This window comes from Callionymus lyra, chromosome 18, assembly GCF_982586985.1.
Source record: "Callionymus lyra chromosome 18, fCalLyr1.hap1.1, whole genome shotgun sequence".
In the NCBI taxonomy this organism is placed as follows: domain Eukaryota; kingdom Metazoa; phylum Chordata; class Actinopteri; order Syngnathiformes; family Callionymidae; genus Callionymus; species Callionymus lyra.
The window spans coordinates 20535284-20555177 of NC_141835.1; the positions used below are offsets into that span (position 1 = coordinate 20535284).

Consider the following 19894-nt stretch of genomic DNA (forward strand, 5'->3'; position numbering starts at 1 on the left):
AGATGGCGGTCTCTGCACTATTTTCCTTTGTGTTGAACAACTGTTCTAATAAAACATCACATAATTTTTAAACTGATGGCGCCACCTACTGACCGCTAAACAACATGACACTGTTTCATGAAGCTTCATCGGACCATCACTACAAAAAAAAATCAAAAGAAACTATTCTAGGACGTTTTTTTTCATTTTTATACTGACTTCCAACCCTTTTAATAAGTCCCTCCTTTTTTTTTAAACTGAGAGCGCCCCCTGCCAACACCGCTTCATTAGTACTGTAAAGAAGCGAATTAGAGTTCTGTTTATCGTTCTAGACGTGCCACTAAGTATGATGTGCTGTCAGGCTAGCTACACCACTCAGGCTAAAAACATCCATTAACAACAGAGATGACATCAGAAGTAGAATTGCAAAGACCTGTGCGACTCACCAGGCTGACTCCTCGGTCATTAAACCAACCAGATTGAAAGCACGCTGTCTTTCATTTTTTGTCCTCCATCTTTGACCCCTTAACCCACGTCCGGCTCTCGAGCCACTCGATGCATCGTTCCATTGAAATCAGTGATAAATATAAACAACCAAACAAAGCCTTATTTGCGCTCCGGAACGGAAAATCAGTGCATGTCAATTTACATATAAAGCGATCGCTGTAGAGGCACTTGAACGTGGGCCTGAATTCAAACATGACAAAAGACGGTCGGGGATCATGAGCACTGAAATTCTGAATTGATGTGCACCCCTTTTAAAAATATATAAATAGTTGATTTATCATCAAAGATGGTTGCGATCAGGAAAGCTGGCAGTTGACCTTTGTAAGTGTTTGTTTAAATGGCGGACGAGTGTGACCTATAATTAAACTTTAGCTTCAGTTGGTTGGTATTGGTTTGGAAATTATTAAAGTGGCATTTTGCTTAATGAAATTACAGTGGTTTAATAACAGAATCTTAATTTTAAGCAGTCAGAAATGATTAACAAATATTATTAATATGTTAACTCCCCTTGTTAACATTTTACTTAATTATTTCTGACCGCCTAAAATGTGTGTTAGCAAGAATCTGGCTAAACAATATTTATCACAATACAAGAACAATGATATAACCTATTGCGATAGTTTAGTAGCAAGGATATATTTGTAGTATTGCATGAGTATTTTACTGGTGTTATAGAATTTACAGACTACATGACTCTTGATGAAGTTCTAACTGCTTTTTGTTTCTTTTAAAACCAAAATATGTCCAAACATTAACTTTAAAAAATGCTCTACTGTATCCTCTTGTCCTCAGTTGTCACTGGGATCACACAGGATTTAATTGTTGCATTAGCGTTGATGCTGCGATCTAACAGCCGGAAATGTAATTACAACGCATAAATCAACAATTAATTGTTAGTTTATTTTAAACACACTTCATTGAACTGTTATTTATTGTAAAGCAATAATTCCAAAAACAATAAAATGTAATTTGAAAGACCAAAATTAATATAACATTGTTGTTGATTTTCGATATAGTATCAGTAAAAAAAAAGAAGAAGAAAAGGAAGATGTATAGTTTTTATGGAAATATACAAAATATTCACATTTTGATGAATGGTTTTTTCCAGCCGCCTCCTCTGTCTTAAATGAAAAATGGGCATTGTTATGTGTAATACCCATGAGGGACGTTTCTAGGGGAATCTCATTGACTTTCCTAGTAAATACAAGTAAAAGCACAGAGAAATAAGCTTGAATCTGAACGGTTTTGAAACAGAGAGCGTGATAAGGATCGGTGAGATTTGCTGTACTTCTGTGAACCCTTTATAGATGTCTGACTCACAGTACTCCGACTCTCACTATTTTTATAACCCACTGATAGGATTTACATGTATTGACTATTGTATACATCTTTGATGATAAAAAATGATTGACATGCTTGGTAATAAATGTCTTGTAGAATTTAAAACATAAGCAAAAAATTACCTAGCTCTCCTTCAAATTGTTATTTACACATCCAACAAACTGAATTTGAAATATGAAGATTCAGTAAATATTAAAATGAATTAAAATAAAGAACTCAGAGTCAGATATTTGTCTCATTGGGGTAAATTAAAATATAGCTGTCAACAAATATAGCAAAAAATAAATAGACAAAATAAACATCTTCCCCACTAAAATAAAGGTCAAACACACTGAGATATGTATAAAAGCTAACTTAAACGTAGTATGGTGAACAGAGAAGGTTTCAATAAACCTCATAAGTTTAATTATGAAAACAGACCTAAATAAAGGCATCGGCTGAATCTGTCAACACAAAAGACAACAACATAAAAACAGATTATATGAGATATGCAACAAATTATTTTAAAGGACACGTAGTACTTACTTTGTCTTTGACTTCCAATACTGTGAAAGTTATTCACTAGAGATGACGTTCAGTGTGAACTTCACACTGAAGTGAAGGAGATTATTAACACCTTCAATGCATCTAAGGCCTCATTAAAGTATCGTCTGATGTTCAAATCCTCATTTTATCCAGCGGAAGAATAACATGTTTCATACAGTTCTCCTCCTGCTTCTTCCTCTTTTGAGGGTTTGATGGTCTTTTTTTAAAAAATCCCACAGTCTTTTGACATCTTCTTAATGTTGATGTTTATATTCATGACTACATCAAACAGACGTCAGTGCCAGCAGTGTGAAGTCAAGGTGAAGACATTGAAATATTCATATTAGAGAATGTATTTAAGCCCCGCCCACTGAAAACAGTTTTGTTCTGGAGATGGAATATTGTTCACCTTAACCACGCCTAGTCTTCTGTGATTGGTCAAGCATTAAGGTTTGTCATCGCGCGTCATGAATCCCGAAAGTCTCCACCTAAAAGGGACTCGTTGTAAAAAAGAAAAGACCATTATTATGTCACAATGAAGTTCGCTCTCGTAACCTCTCCTTCGCCGAGATTTCGGACTGTGAGGACTTTATAAAGTAAAAACTTCAAAACATGGTCATGATGAGGAACTACTGAAGAGGAAGACTTCAACATTTGAAATGTGTGAGCGAGTCAGGAGAGTTGGGTTTTAACATTAGCTGCCCTGTAATGTTGTAAAGGTCAGCTGCTACACAGCTATGAGCCGTTTTACAATTTTCTTTGGTTTTCCTCAGACTAATATAATAATGATAATACAGCCAGAAAGTCATCAACGCTTTAAATTAAAACATAGATATCACCTGAGTGGAATAATTTCTTGCAAAATGTTAATTATTAAAAATTATAGCTAACACTTTACCCGCACTTTAACATTACTATGAATTTTTAAAGACCTAAAATAATTCTCGCAATCCACATGGGGGCACTAGCGATCGAGCAAGTCCTGCCGCGATAAAAATGATCATTTCCCGACTGAAGCACCTGCGTTGATTTATTAATTAACCCACCAAATCATCAGATCGCTCAGCGACGACAGAAGCGCACACTCATCACAAAAGCGGAAATGAACGTCAGGTCGGGGGACTCTTTATTTAGAGGGGTGACATTTCCCTGCAGATATTTGCGCACCAATTTGTGGTTTATGTCTCGTGTCGCAGCGCTGCAGGATCATCTATCCCCGGCCGTGCTCACTCTCCAGATGGCAAGTTCTTAATCTGGGCCAGGTATCCATTACACCGACACGTTTGACAGAGCCACACTTTATCGATCACGGCAGCTGATGGAAAAGTACGGCACTCAGCGAAAGGTGTCCCCCCTCTTCCCCGAGTGATCAACCAGAGTGATTAGCATGATGGATCTCGCCGTATAATCACATGGCCGTGTAATATGTTTAGGCGGGAAAACATACTGCCGACGCATTAAGGGCCCGGATCATCAGCCGACGCACGCTTTGGCTCCTCATCACTCATTGTGATGATGTATATTTTGGTGATACATCTGTTGCCCTTCAGATGTCGTCTCGCCTGTCACTTTCATCACTCCATCTTCGGCGGCGTCGTTATATTAGCGGGACGGACGGTTCGGCCCGCTCATCGTTCTTCCATCACCTTGATCATTGTCCCGGCGTGTCACGCTCGCCGAGAAGCTCCTCCCTCCTGGTGACATCAAGGAACTTCAGGAAGTTGCTCGAGGCATATAGATGCGTGCAGTCTGAGCGGAGATCTGACGGTAATGGGGGAGGCTAAGTACATTAAGACTCCATTTGTAGGATTGCAACGTAACAAACAGTCGTTTACGACAGCGAGAAATACGAACTGTAAATCAACCCACGAGTCATAAATCCGCTCGGGAGTGACCTCTGAGTGAGTCCCGGAGAGTAGAAGGAGTGGATTTTTTTTTTAATCTTCTTACAAGTACCTACATGACTAGAGTAGGTAGAGGGTGACATAAAAAATCATGTGAGTGGAACAGATATTTCTTTTTTAACAAGCTCTATTCTATGTTCCAGTTTTCAACAATGATTACCAACTTTTTAACTCCAAAGAAAAAGATTGTAGATACAAGCTCCTAAATGACTCTCCTTTAGTGATAAGGTGAGGGGACAGGCCGGGGACAGACCCAGAACACATTGAAGGCCCTATATCACTGCTTGACCTGGAAACCCCTCAATGTTCTACCAGAAGATGTTCTGGGGAGATTAAAGTATGGACCTCTTTGCTCCAACTGCTGCACACATGAACTGACCTTGTATAAACGGAAGAAGATGTAGACCTAAAGAAAACCAACAAAATCAACCAACCAGGAAATAAAAAGAATACTCTACCATCAATTTGGTTTACTGTATACTGAGAAAAGCCTTAGTCCCGAGAACAATACTGTACCATGAAATTCAGCTTAGCTGGTCTACACCTCTGGCAGCCAACAGTACAAAATAATACATTCGGTATGAAGGGTTGTCTTTAAGTAAGTAAGTAAGTAATTAGTATTTATAGAGAGCTTTTCAAGACCAGGGTCACAAAGCAGTTAAACAATCAAAGAATACTCAATAAAATATATACTTAAACGGTCAAGACAACACAGAGACGAACACAAGAGTCTCAGAGAATCAAGGAAAAGCCTGCACGAATAAAAGTGTCTTAAGATGTTTCTTGAAGGAGTCAGTAGATCCATCAAACACAGAGGGAGAGGAAGATCGTTCCAAAGCTTAGGAGCAACAGTCTGGAAGGATTTCTCTCCTCTGGTCCTGAACCGTGTGCGAGGAACCATCAGTAGATTCTGATCCACAGACCTCAAAGCCCGAGCAGGGGTGTAAGGCTGGATCAGATCAATGATGTAAGGAGGAGCCTGACCATGAATAGATCTGAAAGTAAGAACCAGAATTTTAAAGTTGATTCTGAAAGAAACTGGCAGCCAGTGAAGAGTTTTAAGGATCGGAGAAATGTGAGTTCTTCTACTAGAGGGTCAGAATTCATGTTCCAAAGTTCTATATCAACTGCAGGCGAGACAGCTCCTTCTTGTCAAGACATGAAAAAAAACTGTTGCAATAGTCAAAAACTCGAAGCTCTCCACATCTGCTCTGCTGATGAAGAGAAAGAAGTGCTACACGTTTTTGTATCTTCTGAAATGTAGAATCAATTATTTTGTCTTGTTTTTGCTGTGGCGAAGGATAAGTCTATCAATGCATTTGGTTAGTGTCAGTGTTAGAACAACTAGACGGTGTCACTGTGTTGTTTTTGGTAAAACTAAAACGGTTAAAACTGGAGTCCGTTTCCGTCGCTCAAACACGACGTCACTTCCGGGTCTTAATACTTACTTTATGGAGAGAAAAGGTCAATGCAGAGTGTAACGGGTCGTTTATTCGCCGCTTCAAGTCAAACAAAATACAGCTTTTACGATCGATCGGACGCGCTCTTTGCACTACTTTGTTTCCTTTTCTAATCATTCAAATGTTCTTCGGTGGGAGTTCCTGTCTCCTAGCCCCCCCCCCCCCCTCACAGATGTGTCCCTGCTTTGTTCTTTTGATCCACGACCCAAGGCGTGAAAAGGGCAGACAAAAACGTTTAAATAACCGTTGTCATGACTCTACGTCTGTTCCAAGCTTGCCTTGAAAACGGTGTAAATCAGTCTGAGTGAAATGTTGATTGTGAATGTGTATATAAAAAAACGTTTAATCTCTTTGATGAAGCTAGTAATTTATACTTTATATTTTGATAATCTTTTAGCATTAATTTAAGTATGGCGTATACGTATAGTGTATAATCATTTTTAATCTAACAAAACAGGTGGAGATAACGGATTGAGATTGAAGCAGCGAGAAGTTGAAGATGTTGGCGAATACATTTGGTAGCTGATCCTCGCAGGCCTCAAACAGATGTTCCAAGGATACCACCTGGGGCCATTCTTTTTCATCGACTCTTCAAACGGTGGAGACCTGACCTAGTAGCACTAGTACATAGTGCCTCTAGTAGCACCATTCAGGTGTCTGTGCCACAGAAGAAGTGAGCTTCAGCTTGCCCAGGAGTGGCTGTCTGTAGGGATTGTGTCCGTTTGGTTGCTTTCATATCCGTCTTCATTCGCCGCCACATGCTTCAAAGAGAGGAGACTTGATCGAATATGTTCTTTTCTTTTAGAATTCCAGTAAGTATGCCTGTTACAGAATGAGATTTAAAAATAATTAACAACAGTGTCACATTCTTGCACTCGTGAGCAGATGCTCGTAAACAAAACTCAAAGCATCAGTGGGTCTGAGATGAGAGATCATTTGACTGCAGCGAAGAAGAGAGCAAAAAGAAAAACGTGCAATCAGCAATTTGGACGATATTTTCAAGCTTAAACGGATCGTAAAAGCCAATATTCAATTCTATTTTTATTGGAAATATCCATTTTAATTTATGAATGTGGTCATTAAGACATTTAGACAATAGCTGTAGCCCAGTTAAAGGGGATGTTAAAAGTAAAATCCATAAAACATCTCTCCATTATGATTCATGCGGCCTGTAACTTTCACTAACGGCTGCAGGTCATTAAGGGACTTTCTTTCGCGCTGACCCTTTGATTTGCAAATACTATTAACAAAAGAAATGGCCGCTTGGAGATGGAAATGAAGCGTTTATTGAGTAGCCGTCGCACAGTTGATGTATGGCCGCAACGTCGTTGCGATGCCAACGCAATCGGAACATTTTTAATGCCTGCTAGTAAAACCTTTCACCTTCTGATCAGAATTCAAATGAAGTGTTTATTACTGCTCGCTGCATGGCAGCACTCGCCGGAACCCTGGCTAGCGCGCTCAAGCTTTCACGTTAATTATAAAAGACAATTTTGTTTCAGGCAGTTGCTACGATACCATGTTGTGACTTGCTTTTGTGACGGGTCAAACTCTGGCCGTCAAAATGCTCATCGCCTTCCTTAAACTGTTACAGTCGAACGAATGAATTCATGTAGAAGAACAAAATCATTTATGTTGTATTGAATGTCTTAAAGAGCTTTAGTTTCAAATAAGACCACTTTTTTAAGCTTTTGACAAAAGCAACTACAATTAAGAGAAAAACACAAACTCTTTATTACTATATCTACGGTTCATTTTTGCAGATTTTTAACCAATAAAATTAGCCAATCTGGGTTAAAAAGGAAAGAGGGTGTCATATTTGTTTTTTAACCATAATTATTTAATACAGTTCAAAAAAGTGGGTCTTTAAATTTAAAAAAAACAACTTTTATTTTATTTATGCAAATATTCACGGTGTTTGTTCATTTTTGTGTTGCAATTACTGTTTTTTATTTACAAATTATATGTAAATAGACAACATATACATATATTACACTTTCTCTAGATTATTACAGCCTGCAGTCCTAAAAATCCTGCACTGACTGAGCATGAGAGGATACAGTCGACTCCGACAGCTTTTAAAAAAATGATGTTTGGACTTATTTTGGTTTAAAAAAAAATGAAGCAGTTAGGACTCTATCAAATGTCATGTGGTCTGTAAATACTGCAGAACCAGACTCAAGTACTTGGACAATGCTACAAATATATCTTTGCTACTACAGTATCACAATCTATCGTACCTTTGCCCCCGTATGGTGATAAGTATCGTATCGCCAGATTCTTGCCTTTACACACCGCTTTTAATCATTGTTAAATGGGATGATGAAGCTTCATGAAGCAGTGTCATGTTGTTTAGAGGTCGGTAGGTGGCGCCATTCGTATAGAAATGATGTGATGTTTCTTAGAACAAGAAAAATCGTCTGCCATCTAGTGGGCTCTGAAAATAATGACACTGCTTCATCAGACCATCACTTCTATTTTCCTTTGTTTCTAACTGTTCTAATGACCTATTTCAAACTGATGGCGCCACCTACTGACCCGTTAACAACATGACACTGCTTCATGACGCTTCATCAGACCGTCACTACTCCTAACTTTAAGCTATACACTTTGTAGGTCCCATATTAGTAAGCTCCACAGTCCAGGCCCGTACTAGCTAAAGAAAGCTTTCACACACATTTTCTTTGACACTCTGGAAAATAAATGACGGAGAAACATTTTGACTTATATTATGGTTCCATCATCATCCTGGTCTTCTTCCCCTCCAACAGTTGTGTCTCTCCTCACCACATGTCCAAACATCTGTCCTTCCTTATTTTGTGTTAGAACTCCTCCACATGTTCCTCATCCCTTTTTTGTCATGCCATATAACAAGTTCTGCTTATGTAACTCACACATCAAGACAGAAGCAACCTGGAATAGACGACAGACTGTCTGTCACTCAGCTCGCAGGGCGGTGACTGAATTATTTCTGAAGCTCATCCATTTTTCCCTTAAATCGCTTCCTCGTGATTTAATCAAATCGTACTGATACTCATAAGGTGAACTTACTTCCTGTGTCATTTTTTTCTTGTGTTTTTGCTTCTTGAACCCGACAAACAGTTTTTAACTGGAGCATCTGTAAGAAGCAGAGGTTCTTCAGTTATGTGTGTCTTAGCGGTGATGATGAATCGCCGTAATTAGGAGCGTTTTCTACGACTGCTCTCCCTCCCAGGTGGTGTTAATGCAGCTTATCACATATGCGTGCCTTTAAATAGCAACGCTCCACGAGGACTGTGATTATGAAATGTCTGCTGTGCGGCTACTTCCTTCAGCCGCTGCAGCCCTGAGATATCCTTCGGCCCGTGGCCGCGGCAGCTCCCCCGTTGAAGGGTTTTTGTTGGACTTCAGGTAGATTACGCTGCCCCACTAATGAACAGTGACAGCGGCGCCAGAATTCCATCCTGCCCTCTGGTCCGCGCTTCTTTTGGGCTGAACTTGCTGAGTCTTTCTTTCGCCAGCATACAAACAGCGCTCGCCGCGGCTGTCTTTGTGAGATAGCTCCGCCGTGGAAAGCCTCCACATGCTCGGAATAACAATGCCGGAGCGCCTTGTTAGCCATTTTGTAGGAGAAGCTGTGCACGGATAACCCGCATAATGGCCTTTCTCCGCCACAGATAACGCTCTGTTGCAGCTATCATGCATCACACAAGGCTCTTTTTTAACCAAGTAGATGAAGATTCTTGTTTGAGTTATGAAATGAGAAATTGATTCTCTGGCTGGCAGGAGTGAGGTTTGTGGGTGTTTTTTAAGCTTTGAAGCTGTAATTGCGAGATTAGTCGGAGAAAGTTTCAGAGGTGTGAAGCTCTGATTTAAACAGCCTTCCAAAAAAAAAAAAAAAAAGCCACAAATCCTGTTAATGAGTCGGGTTTTGGCTCAAATGAGAGATTCTGGATTTCAAGAAATGATGCAAAGTGGTGAAGTTTGAAGGTAACTTTTGAGATTAACCTGAACGTAGAGAACCATGGTTTTGTGGTGTCATTACGTCGGCTCTTTGTGGTGCAAATATGAAGAAATATCCTTAAATATGTTGAAAGTTTGTTCCTTATTACATAAAAATGCATGCAAAAAGAAATCGGAAATAAAAATAATACAATAAATAAAGGAAAAAGAAATGTCCAAAAACCTAGTTCAACATTATATTTTAAAACAAGAGATGAACAGAAGGAAAGGAAAAACAATACAACTTAACAAATATAGACTCAAAGGCTGAAAATTGTAATTACATAAAATATATGCCCATACAAAAACATATACCAAAGGAAAACTTGTGTGATGTTAAATAACAAAAATGGACAGCAAAACAGTTCTTAATATATTGTATAACAGTAGTTTACCAAGATATGCAAAGTATTTCTTGACTTTTTTTTAAGAATACTGTTAGCGCACATAGAAAAAAAACACTTCAGGGCTTTAACCCGTGAACTCTCGCACCCAAAGCAACAATCATACCCCACTACTAGTTCACTGAGAGGGGGGTAGACAGGGAAGAAAATGGGTGTTTAAACAAGTGATTTCTCGAATCAGAAAGCAATTTAATTTTAGTCAGGGCTGCTTAAGGGAAGCAGTTTTTTGGAGGACTGGCTTAAATACCGGACAAACGTCACGACCACGAACCAAGTTGTGGAGAAGAAGTATAAATCAGTGTATGGATATTAAAAGATTTCAGAACTTTCTCACAGAGCACCTTGAAATCCATCACTGCGAAATGGAAAGACTGGGCGCCTCGACAGGCCCGCCCGGGGGCCGCCGCAGAACAACAGACTGGATGAGGACGGGTATAAATCAGAGCAATAGCGGCCAAAGGTGACCCCAAAGTAGTAGAAAGTAATGCAAATCTTGTAGATATAATTTAATTTAAAGTCTTGGAACTGCTGTGTCATCATTTTAAACCTCTATTAACTGATTTATACATTTTATTTTATGGATGTTCTCTTAAAAAAAGTGATTTTGTCCTTTTTTACAACGATTTATTTTTTGAATTTGCAACTTTTCAACAAAACTGTGAGTAATAATAGTGAGTTTTTCTTTTTTTATGACCTTGTAAGTCTTAACAGACATGATTAATCCAATTGAGGTGATGAATTTAAATGTTTTTACACATTTATAGCTGCAAACTTTCCCTCCTGGACTTTTATAATTCATATTTTGTATGAACTAAAGCTTTATGATGGTTTTGACTCAAACATCTGAACAAAACATAACATTAAAAAATGTAATTACCGGTACTTTCAGACTCACTTTCTAAGTCAATAAATACTCCACAGATGTTTTACGACAGTCTTTTTGGCACTCCTACTCAGTGAACCCAGCTCGTTTGTAGTACAAGTTATACTTCAAAAATAACTTTTTTTTTATTGTTGTTTTTTCATCACACCAAATGTTGAATAGTTATTGTGCTTAGATGTGTATTTTACTCTTGACTCATGTGCAGGGGAATAAGGCTCAGTTTAATGTCAAATTTTGTCAAAAATCTCTCTGTTGCTTCTTGGGGTCAGTTAGAATTTGAAGAAGAATAATCAAGATGATGTCCGAACAGTCTTATAGTTGAGATGATGTCATCAGAGGACATAAGGAAACTCATTTTTCTCCCTTTTATTTCAATAATGTTCCACTATACAGTGCAGCACTTCAGCCATTACACAAGCTGCGAGTTGTGTTTTCATTAAGATGCCGAGATAACCACGGAGCGAGGATTAGATTGTGTCTTCGCCTCCGAAATGATTCCGGAGATTAAGATGAAAAGTGTCTCCTGGTAAACCCTCTGGGTGGCAGCAAGACGGTGGAAATGATTTGTCTCCTCGGAGCAGATAAATGCTTCAATCTTGGCAGCGGGTCTGGCCTGATCACAATTAGGAGACGGGTTCTTGGATTTCTGCTCCACTCAGGTTTTTAACGGCACCTGCAGCCGCTTATCATCGTCTCGTTGGTTTTTGTCAAGTATGTGCCGTCAACAGAACAGCAACGGCAGTCCTTGTCGCATTCTTTCAGCAAGTATTTGCTCTTGAAACATCAAAGGTGTCGACAAAGAGTTGTCTCGATTGAACTCATGAAAAATTCCGCAGTTTAACTTATTAAAAGATAAAAGAAAAATCAGGAATGAACAAGAGAAAAGGTGGAAAGAAGACGGGGTTAAGGTGGAATTCAGGTGTCAGTATATGGCGCCATCAGTAAAGAGATGATTCAGTGATTTATTAGTTTAGTTTACCTCTGTTTAACACAAGGCCTGTGGGCCTAAAAGGGCACAGCAACCTATTCAATGTGGGCCACAAGGGCTTTAAATTAGATAATTTTGCTAGCATCGTCAGAAATGCCAACGGCCTGGTATGAAACAAGTGAAACTTTGAAATAAAAGATAAATCAAATGTCAAGAATACATATAAAAAGAAGATAGAATTCAAAGTCAGTAGTAACTAAACAGCCAGTTCTTTTTAGTTTATAGCATTTTTTGACTCTTAAACCAAGTTGTGGTTCAAATTTGGAATTAAGATAAACACCCCCATAGTTGTTGAAGCCAAACAATCATGTGCAAACTAAAAACACATAGAACGTGGAGATTTGTGAGTAAAGTTAGAGATTCTGGATAACAAGAAATGATGCAGAAGTGTGGAAGTTTGAAAGTTACTTTTAAACTCCACCTTAAAGCAGGGAACCGATGTTTTGTTCTGTTAGTATGTAAATCTTTCTTTAAATTGCTTGAAAGTGTATCTATTTTTTTTTTAAATGCATTCGAACTCAAATAAATAAAATTTTAAAAAAACATTATGGAAAATAAATTTGAAAATACACAGATTTTAACATTATTTTCAAATCAAAACGAGAACTAAAAAATGATACAACTTAACAAATGTCGACAATTTTAACTTCAAAGGCAATTTCTGATATAGATTTTAAATTAGACTTTCTTCAAGCCAACCATTTATATAGCAGACAGCGCCATCTAGTGGGCTCTGAAAATAAAGCCACCGCTCCAAGAAGCTTCATCAACCCATCACTGTGAAAATCAGTTTCAACGAGATAGGAACAAAATGTGTTTTTCGAAAACACTGCAACACAACAACCCAAAAATAACACTAAGAACATCGAGTTGGTAGTTTGGTGTAATTCATGATGGAGCAGGAAACAATATTTTACAGAGGGAGAAGTGTAGCTGGATGTTTTTGAAGATTACAAACCTCAGACAAACACGAGTTTCATTCCGCCCACGTTGTGTGCAGCTATTACAGCTCAAATGAAAGAAGGACCCCCGATAATGGTTATCATATTTTATTCCGTGCTCGCTTCCATAATGCGGCCACGTTTCATTCTTTCTGAAAGTAGAAGAGAAAATAAAATGTGATTTATTTCCCTGCAGCTAACGGGGAGTTCCCGCCGGTGGCCGGCGCCGCCACCAGGCCGCCACGCAGGCCACCCATCGCCACATCGCCATCATCAATCGTCATCCCTCGGATCGTCGACCCCACTCCGGACTTCGGTGAGCGTTGAGACACTTAATTGTTGCTTTGTTTCTCTCGCTCTACTATCACCACACATGCAATAGAAGTCTGCCCCCTGCTGGTGGACAGCACCATGGCATGCCGGTGAATACCGCAGGGACCTGCTTTAGCACTAAATGGAGCAGGACGGGCAGTTTTGAAGTATAAAATCCTCCAATTTGTCTCCGGAGAATGTCAATGGAGCCGGTTACACAGACTTGACATTTCCCACCTCGCACTTTCTCCCTCTCTCGCTTCTAAAGGGTAAAGATGAACACAGCGGCTTCAGCCACAATGTTTGAAGTGGTACGTTTGACTTGCTCCGGAATCAAACATCCTTTCTTGGCCCGCTGACTTTCATGTGAAGTTTGAAGTGTTTCCCTGCCAAATAAATGTGTTGTCAGCCTTATTTCCTTTATAAATGTTCGATGCGTGCGAGCGACGTTGCAGTAGGAACGTTATCCGGAGCTGTGGTTACATCCGTCTGTGTTTTATTTTCTCTCTCTGACAGGATTGTGATATTTATTTTACAGCTTTCAAATACTTTCCCGGCTCAGTCACTCATGGCTGGTTGACTTTAGACGTTACACACTCCACGACACACACAATAGAGTCGGCCGGTTCGACAAACAGCTTCTACACAACAAGTAGTGCGGGTAGTTCTGCAGCCTTGCAGATGAAAGGTTGAGGGTTCAACTCCGACTGAGGCAACTCTCAGGTTAGGGGGGTTTTGTGGGTGATGACTCAACATACAACCTACACATGGCCCTCAAGACCAAATGTATTATATTGTATAAAGGTTATTAAAAGTAATTACAGGATACCTTATCAATGCTGAACAGTAGTGATGGTCTGAAGAAGCTTCATGAAGCAGTGTCATTATTTTAGAGGCCAATAGATGGCGGATGATCTCTGCACTATTTTCCTTTGTTTTGAACAACTGTTCTAAAGACACATCACATCATTTTGCACACATGGCGCCACCTACTGACCTCTAAAGAACATTAACTAAATGACACTACTTCATGAAGCTTCATCAGTCCATCAGTACTGAACAGCCTTATATTGTTTGTTTTTTTATTTACAATTAACATGAAAATAATCAACATTTCTTTTCAATCTTGTATTACAATTGAATTTCCAACTGTCTTTACATCCTCTGCAGCTAAAGGAACATTTAAATCCTATGAGACCCGATTAATGACTAAGGACGAGAGGATACAGTCGACTTCAGCTGCTTTCACAGACATATTTCAGTTTTAAAACCAATGAAAGCAGCCACAACTTCGTAGTTTGTAAATTCTGCAACACCATAGTAAATTACCCAAACGATACAACAATTATATCCTTGTTTCTACAGTATCACAATATATGGTAGCCTTGTCCCTATGTGGTGATACTGCCAGATTCTTGCCAACACACACCCCTACTTCTCTCCTTTAATTCATTCTTGTTTCGATCTTTACAGATATTTTGTTTTTGTTCTTTAAAACTTCTGGTCAAATATATATATATATCTGCTCTCTACAGTCTGACTCTACACTCATCAACTTTGTGACCAAAGAACAAGTTCAAGAATACCATCTCAGTCATTCAGGGGAGACTCATGTTGGGCAAGACTAGGTGGAGACTCTGGTGCTGGAACCAGGTCACGCTGTTAAGACTATCTCTTGCTTTACATGGGAACATCGAGGGGTTCTCCAAGAAGATTTGTAAGATGTTTCTGGAAAAAGGAAGTCTGGACCTTGGTCTAGGGGCTGCACCTTGATTTTGTGGTAGAAGATGGATGGATGAAACATAATAATGTATTATGCTTAATGCTTGATTATATGAGATTGGTTTTAATTTATTCGTTAAACTTTTTATACAATAATACATTGATTTTATTTAGTGTAATTGAGTCAACCTCAGTTGTCTTTCTAGGAACGCTTAAGTTGTTTTCCTGGTTCATGTCAGCTCTTATCGTTGATGAATCATGTTGAGTTTGTGGTCACGCTGGAGTCAGCAGTGCAGGTGTGACGAGGACAGGATCAGACGACGGCGCTCGACCGCCAGACATGATTCAATAATGTAAGATGCCAGCGGAGCCTGGGGCGTGCGGGTCAGTCGGCGACGATTGATTCTCCATGTACAAAGAAAATCTAGGAAACATTTCAAAGCCATTAGAATGTTAAGACCATTTTCTGGTGGGAAGTGCAGCAGCCGGACCCCGGCGAGGGCGGCTGCTCTATTGTGCATTACACAGATGAGAGTGTGGTCACAATGAAGGTTGCTTAAGTCTCCCCGGAGAGGAATTAGACTTTGAAATCGCAGCGCTCTCGTCCTGGTGATTATCATAGATATTAACTCGGAGGGGAAAAAGGAGTCGAGCTTGCAGTTTCAAAGACGACAGTCATCAGAGTTGTTATTGGTCCGTCGCACCGCCCTTTCCTGGAGCTTTGACATCTGCGGAGGCGCTGGCATCCTGGGGGTCCCAGCTCAGCTGACCCTTCCAACAAGACCGGCCGCTTTCTTTGACACGCTTCATTATTCCACCTATGAGTCATCAGCTCAACTGATCTTTGTTCCCATGATGGAACATGTGCTCCATTTTCTCTAAATACATGAAGAACGTTTCAGCATCCACAACCTTCTACCAGTTTCTTCCTCCCTTTAACATAGCAAAAATGTGCGCACTCGTTACATAAATATAGTGACCTTAGTGCATAATGTTCTGGTGTAAATGGGTCATAAAAAAAATATAATCCAGGCCAAGACATTTTTAAGACATAATTATTCATCTTTACCACCCATTACAAGATTGACCCCATTTGATGAACAATAGTGCCATAAAAAGGTTTCAACTTCATTTTAATATAATAAATAATATGTTGTTATCTCATTGTGGATTTACACAATTGACATTCTAATCTTCAGTTTATACAAAGATACACAGTGTCACATGGTAGTAAATTCTGACAGCTAACACTGTTAGCGGCTAAGCAAGTGCATTAAACTGTCCTCTACACTTGATAAAGAAAATCATTGTGACACTTTCTATTTATCATTGCTTAATTTAACCACTATTTATCTAACATAAAAAGCAAATCATTCCAATTGTGTTTATTTTGTAACAAAAAACATGCGTTAAAAAAAGGGGAAAAGATTATAAAGGAACCGTTCCGGACAGACATAAATGAATATCTCATATATATTTTTATTGTGAAAAACACAAAGTTAGGGAGTCATTTTAATAACAAAATTATGACAATTTGGTTAGGATTATTTTAAAATAATTAAACATTTTATATTTACAATAACAATTTAAATATTTTATAATGTCAAATTATTCGAATTATATATATATGATTCCATGTTGCCACCACACAAAAATCTTGGCAAACGATTCTTACTTTCTTTGCAACAACAACCAGATCTTAAAGTCTTTAAGAATATTTCACGACCTTAAGCTGTCATGCGTGGGCAGAGTAGATCCTCATCGTAGTGGAATTCGACTTCAGGCTAAAAGGTATCAGAAACTGTGGTCGTCTTTTTGTGAGAAGAGAGGGCAGCAGAACCACAAAAATATCAGTGGACCCTTTGTTGGTGTTATTAAAAAGGGATATGTATTGACAAACATATTTTAATTGATATTTTACTTTTCCAAACATGGTGAAAACCTCAAAAAGCAAAAGAAGCAACTTTTCTACTACTTTTTTTTTGGACCTCAAAATTCAAGTGTGAATTTTTCGCCCCTAGCTGGCCAACGTGAGTACTGCCACTTGATCCCAATTTTCCACTCCCGATCCTCTTCATTTTTTTCCCTTCGTTCCTCGACCTTCACCTGCTCTCCTCTGATCCTCCACTCACTGTTGCCGAGTCATCATCTGCTCCACGTGGGAGTCTTGTCAAGAAGCTGCCCTCGATGAGTTTCCTCTCTGTTCACTGTGATTATTTTTCCCACCGGGAAAAAGGAATTCAAACTTCAAGATCAAAGTCTCATCTGTCGCAGGTTTTCCAGGAAAAAAAGGAATGTCTGGGCTCTATTTTCGTTTTCCGGGCTTCGCTAAAGATGACACAAAATATCCAGATATCCAGAGCTTATCTTCAAAAGTTCAGCTGGAAGTAGCAGCCACTTTGAAACACCGGCACAGTTTCACATCAAGGTTCTTCCTCTTCTTTGCGTCGACGAGACGAGACGCGCTGGCATCAAATGAAAGACGGGAGCGTTTGAAGCGATCTGATTGGGTCTTGAAAGTAACTGACAGCAGATGTTCGTCCCCGGAGGCGTCTTGATGAGAGGAGTTTTGGCCGCTAAGTGCCCGCTAATTAGCTGCAAAGGCGAGACGCGAACATGCGCCTCATTGTTTACCCGAAGCCCCTCAGCAATCAGCAACTTACTGGTTGTTGCTTGGAGTTTTTCAGAGGGAAAATATTAGTCTCCGAGACCAACAACATGCACGCTCTGCAAAAACAACCTTTTTTTTTTTTTGGTAATTAATTGGACTCGGGTATGGTATAAGTGATGACATTGAAGATTCCGATCAGGCGTGAGAGTGCCTGTCTTGATCCGTCTTTCTAATGGCCGGTCCAGTGAGGGCGACTGTCAGCCGGGTGAGGGCCGTGCATGCTGAGGAGGTTTTTCGTTCCGAGGTCCGGACGAGACCGGGAATCAAAGTCAAAATCATTTGTAACAAGCTAGCCATGATGTTCAAAAGACACCTGAAACACATGCCTATATTATTGAGTTATAGATATATCTATTCATTTATACATATATATAGATATATCTATAGTTTTTGTAAATAAATATAATCATGTCACTATGAAGTTACCATGAAGCAGTAAAGCACTACAGTGGTCCTTCGTTTATTTACGTGGTTACATTCCGAAAACTCCCCTCGAACGAAATCGAAAAGTAGTGGCCATTATATGTTTAACTTGATTAATATAACGTTTATTTGAACTTGCAACGTTTGAATGGCATAGATAGCTCCTCCCCAAATGCTTTGCCGCCCAGCCAACCAATCACAGCTATTGATCACCCTTGACATTGCGACACAGACGTGAAATTTGCCATCACCTAATAGGGCGGTGTTGAAAGGCATCATGGGAGTTCACTGTTTTGTTGGCACTGTAAGTAAGGTAAGTAAGTAAGTAAGTGATATTTATTTATATAGCGCTTTTCGAGACCAGGGTCACAAAGCGCTTAGACAATCGAAACAATACTCAAAAAAGTACATACTTTAAAGATCAAGATAATACTGAGAACAACACAGGAGTTCGAGAAATTCAAGGAAAAGCCTGAACAAATAGAAACGTCTTAAGATGTTTCTTAAAGGAGTCAGTAGACTCCATCAAGCGCAAAGAGAGAGGAAGATCGTTCCAAAGCTTAGGAGCAACAGCCTGAAAAGATTTCTCTCCTCTGGTCCTGAGCCGTCTGTTTATTCACTTAACTCTGATGAATTGTATCTGAATAATCAATGACAACGACAAGAATATTTTCAATACCAACTGCAACTTTCTACAATATATTTAACGGGCAACTAACCTGTTCTTTTAAGTGTCTTAAATTGTTCTTGGACTCTATTGTACTCATCAGTGTATGTTTGTACAAAACTCACTTTTCATTGAAATATTTACATTAGTAAATGCTCTTAAGCCCCGCCCACTGAAAACGCTTTCTCTGGAGATTACTCTTGTTTACCATAACCACACCCACTCTGCTGTAATTGGTCAATTATCAAGGTGTGTCACCGCCCGTTATTAATCTCATAAGTCTCCATCTCCAAGGGACTTGCGGGCTTTATTACAGCCATTTTGCAACCTTTTGTTCGCTGAGATTTCAGAAGGAGGAGAAGTTTATAAAGTTATAACTATTAAAGAGAGCTTACTGCATCCTGGAGAGGAAGACTTTTGAAACGTGCAACCTCTCAGTCACAGGCCAACCACTTTACAGTTTAAGAAACAGAAGTGGAGTCTCGATTGTGTGACGGATGTGGCCAAATATTGATGGTGTTCTCTAAAATGTAGTTTTCCCTCCGACCAGCAAATGATAAACCGCAGCAGTCGTCATTTTCCTTTGCCGAATTGTTCGCCATAACTTTCTTTTTAACTTGTTTACAAGTATGGACTTGAGGAATTTCGTGGGGGATGTTTCAGAATCTTGTTTTTCTATCGGCGAGTGCAGGAAGACTCCATATCCGTCATCTCTATGGCTGGTGGAGGTTATAGAAGTGTTGATGAAATTGTCTTTTTCTGGGAGCTTGAATTCAATAGCCTGGAAGACGGAGTGAAGGTGTGATATTGTAACTTTCTACTGCCGTCCTATGACACAAACCAATCAGTCAGCTGTTCACAGTTAACAGGAAGGGCCTGAAGGAAGAGAACGGCGGCAGTGTTTGCTTTTCTTTCCTGCTGCAGCAGATTCATCCGTTCAGCTTCTATAGTCACATGAACAATATCAATAACCTCCCAGACCTTGACCGGTTCTTAGAAGCTTCTCGGGAAGCTCCTTATTATTCAGGAACTCTCCTCAGGAGCATGGCTGCAGACACACACAACAGAAGACAATCGAGAGAAGTGATGTTTGTGTTCACTACGTCGCTGGAATCAAGAATGAAAAATGAATACTTTAGTGTTGAGTGATTTCTCATTACTCTCTCTCTGCTGTGTCTGTGATGTC

General features: G+C 39.4%; 1 protein-coding gene across 1 annotated transcript in view; it reads left to right on the forward strand.

Annotated features, from left to right (window-relative positions):
- The window catches only part of alk (ALK receptor tyrosine kinase), a 380098-nt gene that overhangs the window by 323774 nt on the left and 36430 nt on the right, over positions 1-19894 (forward strand). Inside the window, exon 11 of the mRNA XM_087779244.1 lies at positions 13110-13229. Coding sequence (XP_087635370.1) covers positions 13110-13229 — 120 coding nt within the window. The remainder of the gene's footprint in view (positions 1-13109; positions 13230-19894) is intronic.